The 13,789-nt window shown below is 69.9% G+C and overlaps 3 protein-coding genes across 3 annotated transcripts in view; 2 read left to right on the top strand and 1 right to left on the bottom strand.

Moving 5' to 3' along the window:
* Positions 1 to 719, top strand: part of AURANDRAFT_65180 (hypothetical protein) — a gene marked incomplete at both ends in the record, with an annotated part of 6,094 nt that extends 5,375 nt beyond the window's left edge. Inside the window, 2 exons of the mRNA XM_009040073.1 lie at positions 37 to 309; positions 531 to 719. Of these exons, the coding sequence (XP_009038321.1) occupies positions 37 to 309; positions 531 to 719 (462 nt within the window). The remainder of the gene's footprint in view (positions 1 to 36; positions 310 to 530) is intronic.
* Positions 720 to 3,458: 2,739 nt separating this feature from the next.
* AURANDRAFT_14995 (hypothetical protein) lies at positions 3,459 to 7,222 on the bottom strand (the record flags this gene model as incomplete). Its single annotated transcript, XM_009039963.1, has 2 exons — positions 3,459 to 3,548; positions 6,674 to 7,222. Coding segments are annotated over 2 exons (639 nt in total), but the record flags the coding sequence as incomplete, so codon positions are not given.
* Positions 7,223 to 8,358: 1,136 nt separating this feature from the next.
* Positions 8,359 to 13,339, top strand: AURANDRAFT_65178 (hypothetical protein; the record flags this gene model as incomplete). Its single annotated transcript, XM_009040074.1, has 5 exons — positions 8,359 to 9,480; positions 9,564 to 11,062; positions 11,616 to 11,653; positions 12,205 to 12,257; positions 13,208 to 13,339. 5 exons carry the CDS (start codon positions 8,359 to 8,361, stop codon positions 13,337 to 13,339), a joined length of 2,844 nt encoding a protein of 947 aa, XP_009038322.1.
* Positions 13,340 to 13,789: the final 450 nt, after the last annotated feature.

Below are 13,789 nucleotides of genomic sequence, written 5' to 3'. Positions count from 1 at the left end.
CTCGTCATCGCGGCCTTCGTGGCCCTGGACCCGGAGCTCATCCCGCTCCTGCCCTGGCGCGAGAGCGCGCGGAACCGCGACGACGCGGGCGTGCTGCGGCTGAAGCACTTTGGCCTGAAGCACTACGCGCGGTCGTTCCCGACGGTCTTCTCGAGCCGCGTCTCCCTGGCCGTGGACCTGGCGAAGCACGGCGTCACCGCCGCCACGTCGATCGTGTCCGTGCTCGCGCCGTCGCCGGACAGCGTTTTGGAGTTCGCCACGCTCGCCGTGAGCCTCGCGGCGGTGCTGGCCAACGGCTACCGGCGCTGCGTGCTCCTCCGGCGCGGAGACGCGCCGGGCAGGGCAGGAAAAGAGAGCGAAATTCCCAACTTCAAAGGCTCCTATCTCGGCCGTTTTTCACTCGTTTCGGCTGATTTTTGGACGAGCGATCATCTCTCGGAACGGTCTCGAAGCGTAGATGCTTTTTCTAGAACGCGCGCGCGCGGAACACTCACGTTGAAGCGACGTTGAATCACCCTTTTCCTGCCCAGGCGCCGGGCGCGCCGGACGGGGGCGCGCCGCGCGGCGCGTCGTCGCCCGTCAGCTTCACGGCGAACCCGCTGCAGAAGACCTTCGACGGGGCCGCCGTCGAGCTCCCCGAGGCGCCGTCGTCGACGCGGTCCGCGCGCCTCGGGTCGGGGCCGCGGCGCTCGACGGCGTGGCGCCTCGGCGAGCGATAACACGTCGCTGGAGCTCATGCGGCTGCGGCACGTGGGCGCGCGGGCGGATCCCATCGCGCAATTCATTGCGCCACGCCTAGGCCTGGGCAACTCGGACTGCTTTTAGTCTGCATGTAGATGTTGCCGCGTCTCGCGCGTGCATCATGGGGCTGCCTTTCCGTCGCCGCCGAGCGGCGTGACGGCCGGCGCCGCCATGGTGCGCTGGCTCGCCCTCGCCGCCATCGCCCGCGTCGCGCTCGGCGACGACTGGTTCGACGACTGCCAGCCCGCGGGCTGCATCTTCCCGTTCATCTACTACGATGTGACCTACGAGGCCTGCACGGACGTCGGTAGCGGAGGGAAGGGCAGCTGGCACTACCCCTGGTGCGCCGATGCCGTGAAGGACGACGGCATCACCTACGATAACTCGTGGCTGGAGTGCGAGGCGTCCAACTGCCACCCGCCCACCCCGCGGCCCACCCCGCGGCCGACGCCGCGGCCGACGGTCGCGCCGTCCGCGGAGCCCGCGCCCCAAAAGGTGGTGGTGTCGTCGCCCGCGCCGTCGTCGCCCGCGCCGTCGTCGCCCGAGCGTCGCGCGCGCCGTCGCGCGCGCCGTCGCTGCGGCCGACGAACGCGACGGTCGTCGCCGCAAATGCCGTCGACGACGACGGCCTCGTCTTCATCGCCAGCGGCGGCGTCGCGTGGTCGCGGTCGAAGAAGCGCAGCGTCTGGTACCGGTGGATCCTGCGGTCGCTCGGCGTGCTCGCGCTGGGCCTCCTAGCCGTCCTCGAGCCCATCCTGGTCGTGGCGGAGTCGCGCGTGTCGGACAAACAGAAGCGGACGATGCTGCTCCTGTCGGTCTGCGACACGGCCTTCGTCATCTGCTTTTTGATCGAACTCTGGTACACGCGGCGCGTCCTCTTCTACGTGGAGGTGAGCGTCCTGACGTGCGCGGCGCTGTCGTCCGCGGCGGGGCAGGACAAGAGAGCGAAATTCCCAACTTCAAAGGCTCATATCTCGGCCGTTTTCCACTCGTTTCGGCTGATTTTTGGACGAGCGATCATCTCTCGGAACGCTCTCGAAGCGTGGATGCTTTTTCCGGAACGCGCGCGCGCGAAACACTCACGTTAAAGCGACGTTGAATCACCCTTTTGCTGCCCAGGTCCGCGGCGCTCCTCGTTCGGCTCCGCGTCGTCGCGCCGGGCCTGGACCTCCCGGCGGACCCGCGCAAACGGCGGCTGCTGCTCGTCATCGCGGGCTTCGTGACCCTGGACCCGGAGCTCATCCCCCTGCTGCCCTGGCGCGCGAACGCGCGGGACCGCGACGACGAGGGCGTGGTGCGGCTGAAGCGCATCGGCCTCAAGCACTTCGCGCGGTCGTTTCCCACGGTCTTCTCGAGCCGCGTCTCCCTGGCCCTGGACCTCGCGAAGCACGGCGTCACCGCCGTCGCGTCCGTGCTGGCGCTGCTGGCGCCGTCGGCGGACAGCGTCATCGAATTCGCGACGCTCGCCGCGAGCCTCGCGTCCGTCTGCGCCAACGGCTACCGGCGCTACGTGCTCCTGCGGCGGAGCGACGAGCCGCCGGCGCCGGACGAGGGCAAGCCGCGGAGCTCGACGGGCGCGGCGTCGCCCGTCGACTTCACGCCGAACCCGCTGAGTCCCGACGGCGGGAGCGTCGAGCTCCCGGAGGCGCCGCCGTCGACGCGGCGGACGAGCGCGCGCGCGTCGAGGACGACGCCGCGGCGCCTCGGGTCGGGGAAAGCGGCGCTCGTCGGCGTGGCGCTTCGGGACGCCCCCCCTCGCCAAGGCCGACGAGACGAAGCGCGGCGATTGGACGAGCGCCTACACGGACGAGGGCCACCTCTACTACTACAACGCGGCCACGGGCGAGTCGTCCTGGGAACCGCCAGTAGTCTAGCGTGTTACTCCTCGGTCGCCTCGGCCGCGGCCGCGAGCGGCGTCGCGTCCGGCTCGGGCTCCGCGGCGCCGCGCTCGTCGTTTCGCACGGGCTGCGCGGAGACGGTGCCGATGGCCGTGTCGATGTCGAGCACGGCCTTGGAGATGCCCATGCGGTCGGCCTCGTAGATCTCCTTCTGCCGCACGGCGACGGACCCGGCCCCGAGGAGCTGCTGGTCCTCGCCGGGGCGCGCCTTGTGGCCCATCTGCACCTGCAGGCGTCCGCCGGACGGCAGCCCGATCTGCTCGCTGTCCAACGATAAAAGGAGGAACGGGTAGAGCGGCTCCTCGAAGAGGCCCCAGACCCAGAGGCCGTCCTTCTTGTCCTCGGGGTCCTCGCTCAGCTTCCAGCTGCCGGCGCGGCGCCGGGCTCCCTCCGCGTCGACGAGCACGAGCTCGCCCTGGGGCGGCTCGTAGCCGAGCAGGTCGTCGAACTCGGCGATGACGTTCTTCCGCGTGTCGTAGCCCGGGAGCGCGAAGCTCAGCCGCCAGCGGCCGGGCAGGACCTTCTCCTTGGCGCGGATGTCGTCGGCGGGATCGCCGCCGACGAGCGCGTCGAAGAAGCCGGAGCGGCGCGTCGGCGCGCGCGTGCGCAGCGTTTGCGGCCGCAGCGCGCTCGCCGTAGAGACGAGCAGCGCCGCCACGACGACGGGCGCCAATGATTTGCCCATGCTGACTCGTCCTCGTCAACAAGTCGTCAACATGCCATCAACGAGCCGCTCAAAGATGAGCGCGCACCGTGTTACAGCAGCGCGACGCCGCAGTCGCCCCGGAAGCCGAAGGCGTTGTTCGCGTCGGACGTCGTGTAGGGCGCGAAGCAGTCGCAGGTGCCCGTGTCGTAGTCGCACTCGCCGTGGAGCGAGCAGACGTAGTCGTCCTTCGTGCCCTTGCGGTACTCCTTGACGACGAGCTCGTAGGGGCCGTCGAGCAGGGACCCGTCGGCGACGATGAGCGGCACGTCGCCGAGCTCCGACGTGAAGGACACGGAGACGTTGTTCGCGTTCCAGTCGCAGAGGATGCCCGTCGCGTTGCCCTGCCCTCCCCAGACGTCGACGGACCCGATGGACGACAGCGCCTCGAGCTCGGCCGCGACGTCCTCGACGCGGGCGTTGTACTCGATGGCGCGCGTCGTCTCGTCGCGGAACGTCAACTTCAGAGACCCGCCCGTCGCCTTGCAGGTGATGACCTGCTCCTCGAAGGACTTCAACACCCGGGTCCCGTTCGCGTTCGTCACGTAGGGCTGCGCCGCGTAGTCGCCCGTGGGGCACTCGCGCCGCGAGCAGTCGTAGCCCGTCCAGGCGGACATGTTCTGCAACGAGCCGTTGCGGTAGCCCGGCGCGTAGCACAGGCAGCCCTGGACGACGTCCGCGTCCCAGGCCGTCGCGTTGATCTGTTTGGGCGATCCGTAGTCCACGGGCGTCCGCTCGCCGTTGTAGCTCGCGAAGGCGCCGAGCATGCGCATCGTGAGGCACTCGCCGTGGCCCGAGCACGTCTCGCCGTTGGCGCCCACGGGGCAGCTCAGCCGCTCGCAGTTGCCGCCCTCGAAGCCGTCGCGGCAGTCGCACGCGCCCGTCGACGCGTCGCAGTAGCCGTTGCCCGAGCAGGGCACGAGGGCGTGGCCCTCGTCGCGCGTCCAGGGCTGGTCGAAGAAGGCGCGGCCCAGCGGGCACGTGGACATGTTGCAGTTGCCGTACCAGCCCTCGTCGCACGCGCACTTGAAGTTCGCCTCGGGCCCGCCGCAGCGGCCGTGGCCGTAGCACTCGTAGGCGCCCCGGTCCTGGGACGGGCCGAGGCCGTTGTCCAGGGCCATGCCCATGGGGACGCCCTGGTCCATGAACGTCATGGGCACGACGCTCCCCAAGCTGCCGTTGACGTCGCACTTGATGATGTGGCCCGACTCCGAGTCCGAGACGTAGAGCATGTCGTTCGTCGTGTCGAGGACGATCCCATAGGGCTTGTGGAGCGTGTCGACGCCGCCCACGGTTAGCGTCTCGTACTCCTCGAGGATGACCTGCCACCACGTCCGGTTCGCGTAGTACGCGATGGCGTTGGGCTTCTGCTTCCAGATCTCCGGCCTGTGTGGCAATCAAATCTTCAACCCGAATTCAATTTGAGCGTATTCGAATGGTTCGACGCAAGCTCTTTGCGCGCTTGAGAACTCGACGAGAGCGATCGATCCGTCCCAAAAATCAGCCGAATCGACTTCGATTTGACCGAGCTAGAGAGTTCTGAAGTTTGGTGGGGACCTCCCAAACCAGTGGTCGATTTCCACACAGTCTCCGGCCCGTAGGCCATGTTCGCCTTGATGATCGCCCCGTGGCCGTTGTGGCCCGCGGACTCGTCCGTGAGGATCATCGTGTAGTTGCGCAGGTCCAAGACGATGCCCATGGGGTCCCAGAGGCCCCGCTCGAGCGCGCAGACCGCGTCGGACCCGTCCAGATTCGACATGTAGACCTTGCCGTCCTCGACGGAGCTGTTGCCCGAGTCCGTCCAGTAGAGCTTGCGGTTCAGCAGGTCCAGCGCGAGGCCCTGGGGGTCCACGAGGGCCACCTGGCTCCCGATGACCGTCGTCAGATTCGTCACGTTCGCGTAGAGGTACGTCTCCCCGTACGCGCCGCCGCGGTCCTCGAGCGACACCATGTAGATCTTCCCGTCCTTGTGGCCGTCGCGGCCCGGGTCCGCCACGTAGAGCGTCCGCTCGCCGAACAACAGATTCAGCGTGATGCCGTCGATCGTGTTCCCGAGGCCCTGGACGACGATCGTGTTCTCGAAGCGGTTCTCCTGGATCGTCAGCTGGTCGCTGTAGTTCTTTAACTTCGCCACACGGATGCCTCCCAGGTCGCGGTCCACGTAGTACAACTCCCGCCACGATAAATCCAGCGCCACGCCGGCGACGGACGAGTTCGTCATGTTCCAGAGCTGCGTCGTCTCGGGAACGTCCTCCTCGTTCGGCTCGAGCGGGCCGACCTGGTACGCCCCGGGCAGCTTCACGTCGCCGCTGCCGGACTCGTTCGCCGACGAGACGACGACGGGGTTGTTCTCCAGTTCGACGAGCTCCGTCAGGTTCATGCCGTCGGCCACGTAGAGCCACCGCCAGTTCAGCGGCGCCGCGGGCTCGCGCGCGGTGTCCTTCGTGACGTAGCCCGGGCACCGCTGGAGGCCCGTCCACGCCGACGTGTTGTACGCCGGCCGCCCGCAGGAGCCAAAGTCCTGGTCGAAGACGAAGCCCTCGTCGCACGCGCACGTGCCGTTGACCAACTTCGGATCCGTCGCTTCGATGTCGAGCGTGACGAGCCCATCCCGGTCGCAGAAGCCCGCGGCGTTGCAAAGGTCGCGCTCCTTCGTGCCGTCGTTGCTGCACACGTCGATGGCGCCGCCGGGCGCGCCCGACTCCAGCAGGGACGACGTCGCGACGAGCGGCGGCTGGTTGCCCGACGGCATCGTGAACGTCACGAGGATGTTCTCCCCGACGCAGAGCCCCGCGCCCGCGTTGCCGCCCCAGTGGACGGCGCGGACGTCGCCCTCCTGGAGGTTGGAGAGCCGCAGCAGCGCCGCCTCGACGTCGCCCGGCGACGCGTCGTAGGACAGACCGCCCGTGGCCTCGCCGTCGTAGGTCAGCGTGAAGGAGCCGGAGCAGGCCGCGCAGGAGCAGTTGAGCGTCATGTTCGTCTCCATGTAGGCGTAGCCCCGGCCCATGTCGCTCAACAATTCGGCGTCGTCGACCCAGAGCGGCGGCAGGTCGCCCGCGTCGCGGAGGAACTCGATCACGCTCCGCTGGCCGCCCTGCGAGCAGATCGCGCCGTCCGTCGTGCCCCCGGACGTCACGGCGATGGGCTTCGGGTAGAGGAGGCCCGCCTCGGCGTGGAGGTAGCGCATGCCCTCGAGCTTGATCCGCAAATCGTCGGCCGTCGCGGCGGGCGATATCGTCGACTCGTCGCCCATGAACGACACGGCGAGCCTGCCGTTGCAGGGCGCCTCGCACTTGCAGAAGAGGGTCGCGACCTCGTCGCGCTGGCCGACCGTGCGCCGGTCGTCGCCCACGTCGCAGGTGAGCTTGGAGCAGTCGAAGGACTCGAAGCCCGGGTCGCAGACGCAGCCGTAGATCATGTCCGCGTCCCACAAATCGTAGGGCACGCCCTGGGGGTCGTAGCGGTGGGCGCTGCGGTTCAGGTGGAAGCCGTCGAAGGACTCGGCGGCCTCGGCGACGCTCATGCAGCGGCCGTGGCCGCTGCACTCGGGCTGCTCGCCGAACTCGTCCGGCTCGGCCTCGCTGTACATCGTCGCGCACTGTAGGCGGTCGCACGCGAAGCCGCCGAAGAGGGCGTCGCAGTCGCAGAAGCCCGTCTTCCGGTTGCAGTAGCCCCGGTTCGAGCACTCGGCGTACGCGTGCGCGCTGTCCGTCGCGTTGGGCATGTCGGACCAGGCCCGGCCCGAGGGGCAGCTCCGGTCGGCGCAGTCCGGGCCCGCGTAGCCCGTGAAGCACTCGCAGATCGACCGGCTGTTGCAGAGGCCCTTCTGGTTGCAGTTGTTGTGGCACTGGGCCGATGCTCCGGCGACGAGCAGCGCCAACGCGCCGCCGACGCGCGGCGCCATGCCGCCCAAACCGGCACACTGGACCGAATCGTGGGGTAAGTTGGGGGGCAATGAAGCGTCCGTATCCGCTTCAATCACTTTTAACCGATTTTTCGAGCATGGGGATGGTTGCTCTCGACTTCTTGCTTCGAAGCATCGGCAGCCTCGAGGACGCGCGTGCCGTCGCCGCGTGAGTGACGCGACGCTGCCAGCGCACCCATGGCGGACCGCTGGGGCCGGCAAAGCAGCGGCGACGCGCCGCGCCAGAAGGAGGACTTCATGGAGAGCCGGCGCCGGAGCCTCGGCGGCGAAGCGCGGAGCGCGCCGCCGCACCAGCAGCCGGCCTACCTCGCCCCCGTCGCGAGCTCGGCGCAGAAGGCCGTGTCGCCGCAGCGCTGGTTCGACGCGCCCAGGGAGAGCCGGCGCCTCGCGGAGGAGGCCGCGTGGCGCAGAGCGGCGGTGCCGGACGCGCCGGAGTTCGACGCGCCGGAACCCGACGCGGCCCTCGACATCGTCCGATCCCTCACGGGCCTCGAGCCCTTCTTCTGCTGCCAGCACGAGCGCGAGTGGGCGCGGCCGCACCCGGACGCGCCCGTCGACGAGCCGAACGAGCGCCACACGCCGGACATCGACGACGCGCCCGAGGACGGCGGCGTCCCCGCCCAGCCCGACTTCGAGGCCGAGGACTGGATGGCGGCCCAGCTCGAGGAGGTCGAGCGGGAGAAACGTGTCGACGATGTTGGCGTCCCTCCGGAGATCAAGCTCCCGCCGCGCGATCGGCGCGCGTCCACGGAGCGGGCCGGCCGGGCCTTCCTCGGGTTGGAGGAACCCGAAGAACGGGACAAGGCGGAGCCGGAGGACGGCGGCGCGGCGTCGTCGGACCGCTGCGCGCGCACGTTTCTCGGGGCCTGGTGCTGCCTCTTCGTGCTGGCCAGGGCAGCACAAGAGAGCGAAATTCCCAACTTCAAAGGCTCCTTTCTCGGCCGTTTTCCACTCGTTTTGGCTGATTTTGGGACGAGCGATCATCTCTCGGAACGGTCTCGAAGCGTGGATGCTTTTTACGGAACGCGCGCGCGCGGAACACTCACGTTGAAGCGACGTTGAATCACTCTTGTGCTGCCCAGGTGCTGGCGATGACGTGCTTCGCGGCGTACCGCGTCGTCGCCGCGGGCGGCGGCGACGACGACGACGGCGGCGGCGGCGCCGCGAAAACGACGCCCTACGCGAGCCTCGCCGTCGCCTACGTGAGCGCGACGTTCCGGGTGGCGAACATGACCGCGGCGTCGTTCGGAAACGCGGAGGCCTCGGCGACGCGCGACGCGCTCTTCGCGGCGCTCTACGGCCCGGACGGCGTCGAGCCCCTCGTCGACTCGTCGCTGCAGATCGACGACTTCGAGCCCGTCGACGTCGCCTCCATCGACCTGAGCTTCGTCCTGGAGGTGGAAAATCCGAGCGCGCGCTACAACACGTCGTTACTGCTCGTCGCGGCCGTCCGCGCGGCCCTGCTGCGCAACGACGAGCTCAACGCCGCGCTGGAACAGTACAGCGAGCTCTACGGCGCCTCGGCGGCCCTCTCCAGCGCCGCGACGACGTCCGCGGCCGCGACGTTCGCGTCGTCCGTCGAGGACTTCGACGACGCGTTTTTTATTCCCTTGCTCTGGCCCACGGCGGCGCCCTTTGCGCCGTCGCTGGCCCCGACGACGGCGCCGCCGTCGCTGCGACCGTCCGACGCCCCGACGACGGCGAAACCGTCGCCGGCGCCGACGACCGCGCCGTTCGCGGGGCCCACGGCCGCGCCGACGAAGCCGGCGCCGACGCGCGCGCCGACGACGACGCCCGTCCCGGCCCCGACGGCGGACCCGACGCGCGCCCCGACGAAGTGCGAGGACGACGGCGCCTGGTTCAAGGCCAACACGCCGTCGAAGCACTGCGACTGGGTGCGGCAGCACGAGCCGCGGTGCGCCGCCGTCGGCGACGACGGCCGCGTCGCCTACGAGGCGTGCCGCGAGGCCTGCGGCTGCAGCAACGCGCCGACGGCGGCGCCGACGGACGTCCTCGCGTTCATGGACGACGAGCTCGTCTTCTGGTTCGACTTCGACGACGGGTCCATGACGGGCTACGACCAGCCGACGTTCGACGGTTCGGCGAACGGCTACGCCATCTCCGAGACCTACGGCGCGTCGTTGAACACGGGCCCCTTCAACACGCCCGCGCGCTTCTTCGGCGGCGAGCACGGCTTCGCCATGGACGACGTCGTGCCCGAGCTCACGGGCGACGCGCCGCGGACCTGGGCGCGTGGCTCCGCTTCGACAAGTTCGACGGCGCCTACGTCCTCGAGGTCGGCGGCGGCGACGGCCCCTGCGAGAACTTTGGCATCGCCACGGGCGACGAGGACGGCCACCTCGAGCTCGCGTTCACGGGCGCCTGCGCCGTGGCCGTGGCGGACGTCGGGTTGGTCGTGGGCGCGTGGCACCTCGTGCTGTTGACCTTCGACGGGGCCGGGACCTGGGCGCTCTACGTCGACGGCGCGCTCCGGGACACGGGCGCGGCGTCGTTGACCACGGCGGCATCAGTCTTAACGATCGGCGGCACGACGGCGGCGCCCTTCTTCGGCTCCGTCGACGACTTGTTTTGTTACGACGTCGCGCTCGACGATGCCCAGGTCGCGGCGCTCTACGCGACCTTCGCCCCCGTGCCGACGGTCGCGCCGGCGCCGGCGCCCACGACCAAAACGCGGGCGCCGACGAGGGCGCCGTCGCCCGCCGCCTTTGCGCGCATGGACTGCTCCGCGGACACCGGCTTGGTCTTCGACGAGCGCGTCATCGACGGGAACTCGGACAACCCGTCCTACGTCTGGGCCGCGGACATGGACCAGGACAGCGACATCGACCTCCTGGCCACGTCCCTGCACGACGACACGGTCGCCTGGTACGAGAACGACGGCGCCGAGAGCTTCGCGAAGCGCGTCATCGCGGACGACGCCGAACAGGCGGCCTTCGCGGCCTTCGCCGACTTCGACGAAGACGGCGACCTCGACGTCATCGCCGTGTCCTGGGGCGACAACTCGACGCGCCTCTTCGTCAACGATGCCATGGTCTTCACGGAGGTTTTGGTCGACGATTCGCACGCGGCCGTGTCCGTGTGGGTCTCCGACATGGACGGCGACGGCGACGACGACGTCATCGCGTCGTCCTGGACCATGGGCTCCGTCGTCTGGTACGAGAACGAGGCGGGCTGGGTCTACACGCGGCACGTCGTCGCCGAGGGCATCGCGGGGCCCTGGTCCGTGTTCCCGGGCGACCTCGACGGCGACGGCGACGTCGACGTCGTCGTCGCGACGGGCTACGACTACTCCATCACCTGGTACGAGAACGACGGCGCCATGGGCTTCGAGCGCATCGTCGTCGACACGGAGGTCGTCCAGCCGCGCATGGTCGTCGCGCGCGACGGCGACGGCGACGGCGACGTCGACATCTTCGCCGCGATCCGCGGCGCGTCGCAGGTCGCGTGGTACGAGAACGACGGGTCCATGGCCTTCGACCCCCACGTCGTCTCCGAGGGCGCCGACGGCGCCTACTCCGTCATCCCCGCGGACCTCGACGGCGACGGCGACGTCGACGTCCTCGCGTCGAACAAGTACGACTCGACCGTCGCGTGGTACGAGAACGACGGCGCCATGGCCTTCGCGCCCCACGACGTCTCCGACGACGCCGGCGGCATCCGCTTCGCGGCCATGGCCGACGTCGACCGCGACTACGACCTCGACATCATCGGCGCGCTCGCGGACCGCGACAGCGTCGTCTGGTACGAGAACGCGTGCACGGGCCAGACCTACGCGTCCCAGGGCGACGACCGCACCTACTGGGGCACGCGCCTCTCTCGATAACACGCCTTAGCACGCGCCGCACGTCTCCGGGCACGCGTCCTTGGCCTGCGGCGCGCGGCGCGTCTCGCGCGCGCGGCGCGCGAGACTCTCGCACCTTGACTTTCGCGCCGTCCTTCTTCTTGCCTGTGGCGCGTCACGATGAGACCTGGCAAAAAGCAACGCGACGCCGGCGTCGCGCAGTTCTTCGACTTCTTCGAGACGTACTCGGAGCACGTCTGCTTGCTCTTCTTGAAGTACCTGCGCGTTCGTCGTCGCGCGCGAGCCGGACGGAGCGGGCGTCGTACCACGACGTGCTGTCCTCGCACGTGGCGCCGCAGGTCTCCGGGCAGGCGTCCTACGAGTTGGTACGTACGTCGAACGAGGGCTGCGGGGCGCCGGCGTCTCGCCTCCGCCTTCACCTTGAACTCGTCCTTCTTCTTGCAGTTCTTCGACTTCTTTGAGACCTATGAACGGCGAAGTGGCGGACCGCTCCAGATCACACGGCAGCGTACGTATTTCTCGCAGGTGTTCTTCGACCTACGAAGCACGACGATTCCTCGTCGGTGTCCCGCCCAAGGGCTCTCGCGGCCGCGGGACGCCGTTTTCTACTTCTTGAAATACCAGCTCGTCGAGTCCGCGTCGTCGTCCGCGGCGGCGCCCGTGATCGCGATCTTCTGGCCCTGGGAGCAGTGCGAGCCGACGGAGCAGCTGAAGTAGAGCGTCTCGCCCGCGGCGGGCCCGGCCGCGACGACGCCCGACGAGCCGCCGAGGTAGCTGCCGCCGGAGAACGCGCAGCCCTCGTAGCCGTCCTCGTCGAGCAACCAGACGTCGTGGCCGCCGCTCCACTCGAACGCGACGTCGGCGTCGGCGTCGACGGTGAGCGTCTTCGGGTCCGCGTCGAACTGGGCGTTCCTATGATGTGAAACCGGTGCTGCTGCCGCTTACCTCTGCGGTGAACAGGTGCCCAACACTCACCAGTCGACGGTGTAGGCGCCGCAGCATGTGACGAGCGCCGCGAGCAGCCGCATGATGGTCGTCGCGCGAACTGAGCTGCTGCGCGGTGCAGGCGGAGCTTCAGCAGCCCACCTCAGATCAGATCACTCGGTTTATTCAGGGCTCAACGTGCACCTCAAGGCCTACTTCAAGAGAAGTGAGATTGTGTTCAAGGTGTTAGTCGCGGCGGGGGAGGGGTCGGCGGCCGCTCGCGGGGGACCGCCTAGACGGAGACGGCCATGGCGGCGCCCGCGGCGCCCGCGGCCTTGGCGGCCTTGGCGAAGGCGGCGTCGGAGACGGCGTCGATGGAGCCCGCGAGCTTGGCGGGGTCGACGCCGTCGGCGAGGAGGAGGAAGAGGTCCATGCCGGTCTTGGAGAGGACGTCGAACTTGGCCGCGGCCTTGGCGGCGCCGGCGTCCGCGGCCGCGAGGCCGTCGAGCTTCGCCGCGGCGGCGGCCTTGTCCGCGCCCGCGACGACGAGGAGCCCCGCGTCGAGGGTGCCGCCGCAGGCGGCGGCGAGGACCGCGGCGACGGCGGCGTCGGCCGGCGCGGGCACGGCGAGCGCGACGGCGCTGGAGCCGGACGACACGGTCGCCATGCCCGCCTCGAAGGCCGGCGGCGCCGCGGCCGCGCCGCGCGCGGGCAGGTCCCCGAAGGCCGCGGCGGCGAGGTGCTTCGCCGTCGCGTGGTCGACGCCCATGGCGACGACCGTGAGGGGCGCGGCGGCGAGCGCGTCCTGGAGGAACGCGTCGACGTCCGCGGACGACAGCGCCGCGAGCGAGTCGGCGCACGCGACCTTGCCGCCGGCGCCCGCCGCCTCGCGCGCGGCCGCGGCCAACGCCCCGTCGGTGGCGAGGGCCTCGAGGGACGCCAGGACGCCCGGCGACGCCTTCATCTCGTCGAACTCCCAGGCGACGTACGCGTCGCGGCCGACGCCCAACCCCGTCGCCACGGACTTGAAGGCCGCCTCGGCGCCGTCGCCCTTGAGCGCCTCGACGGCGACGACGAGGCCGGCGGCGGAGACGTCGGCCTGGGGCGTCGAGCCCAGGAGCTCGAGGTCGCGCTGGATCTTGAGGTCGGTGGCGCCGTTCGCACTTTTGAACGCCATCTTCGACGCAGCAAAGGCCGCGGACGCCGGGCCCGACGCGGCGCCGACGCCGAGCTTCGCGCCGATCGTGGCCACGGGGGCCGCGCAGGTGCTGACGACCGTGACGCCGTTGTCGAGCTTCGTCGTCTGCACGTCGCCCGCCGGGTAGCCGCCGACGAAGGTCTCGTCGACGGCGGGGCCGTCGTCGAAGGTCGCCACGGCCGCCGACTTCTGGCGGACGGCCGCCGCGCGCCGCGCGAGGGAGCTCAGGGACGTGCGCAGCATGGTGGCGGGCGGCGCGACACGAGACGGAAGATGGCGGCGCGAGCAGGAGGATCGCTTTCCACACAAAGCCGCAGGTCGAGAATAGACATCGTCGACCCAGACCCAGATCGTCAAGATGCACGGATGTTGCACCCCACGCCGACGCGCTGGGCTTGGCCGGGGGCAGCCCCGCGCCGCCCCGCGCCGCCCTCGAGGAAAGCATGAGCGTCGTCTTCCCGAAGCTCCTCAAGGGCGGCAACCACCTCATCGCGCCGGGCATCGTCGTGCCCCCCGGCATGCGCATCCGGAACCCGGCCCTGCTCAAGCCGACGCTCTTCGCGCGCCAGCTCAAGGA

The sequence above is a fragment of the Aureococcus anophagefferens genome (assembly GCF_000186865.1).
Source record: "Aureococcus anophagefferens unplaced genomic scaffold AURANscaffold_13, whole genome shotgun sequence".
NCBI lineage: Eukaryota > Pelagophyceae > Pelagomonadales > Pelagomonadaceae > Aureococcus > Aureococcus anophagefferens.
Note: the sequence above shows the minus strand (reverse complement) of the source record. Positions and strands in the feature narration are given on the sequence as shown.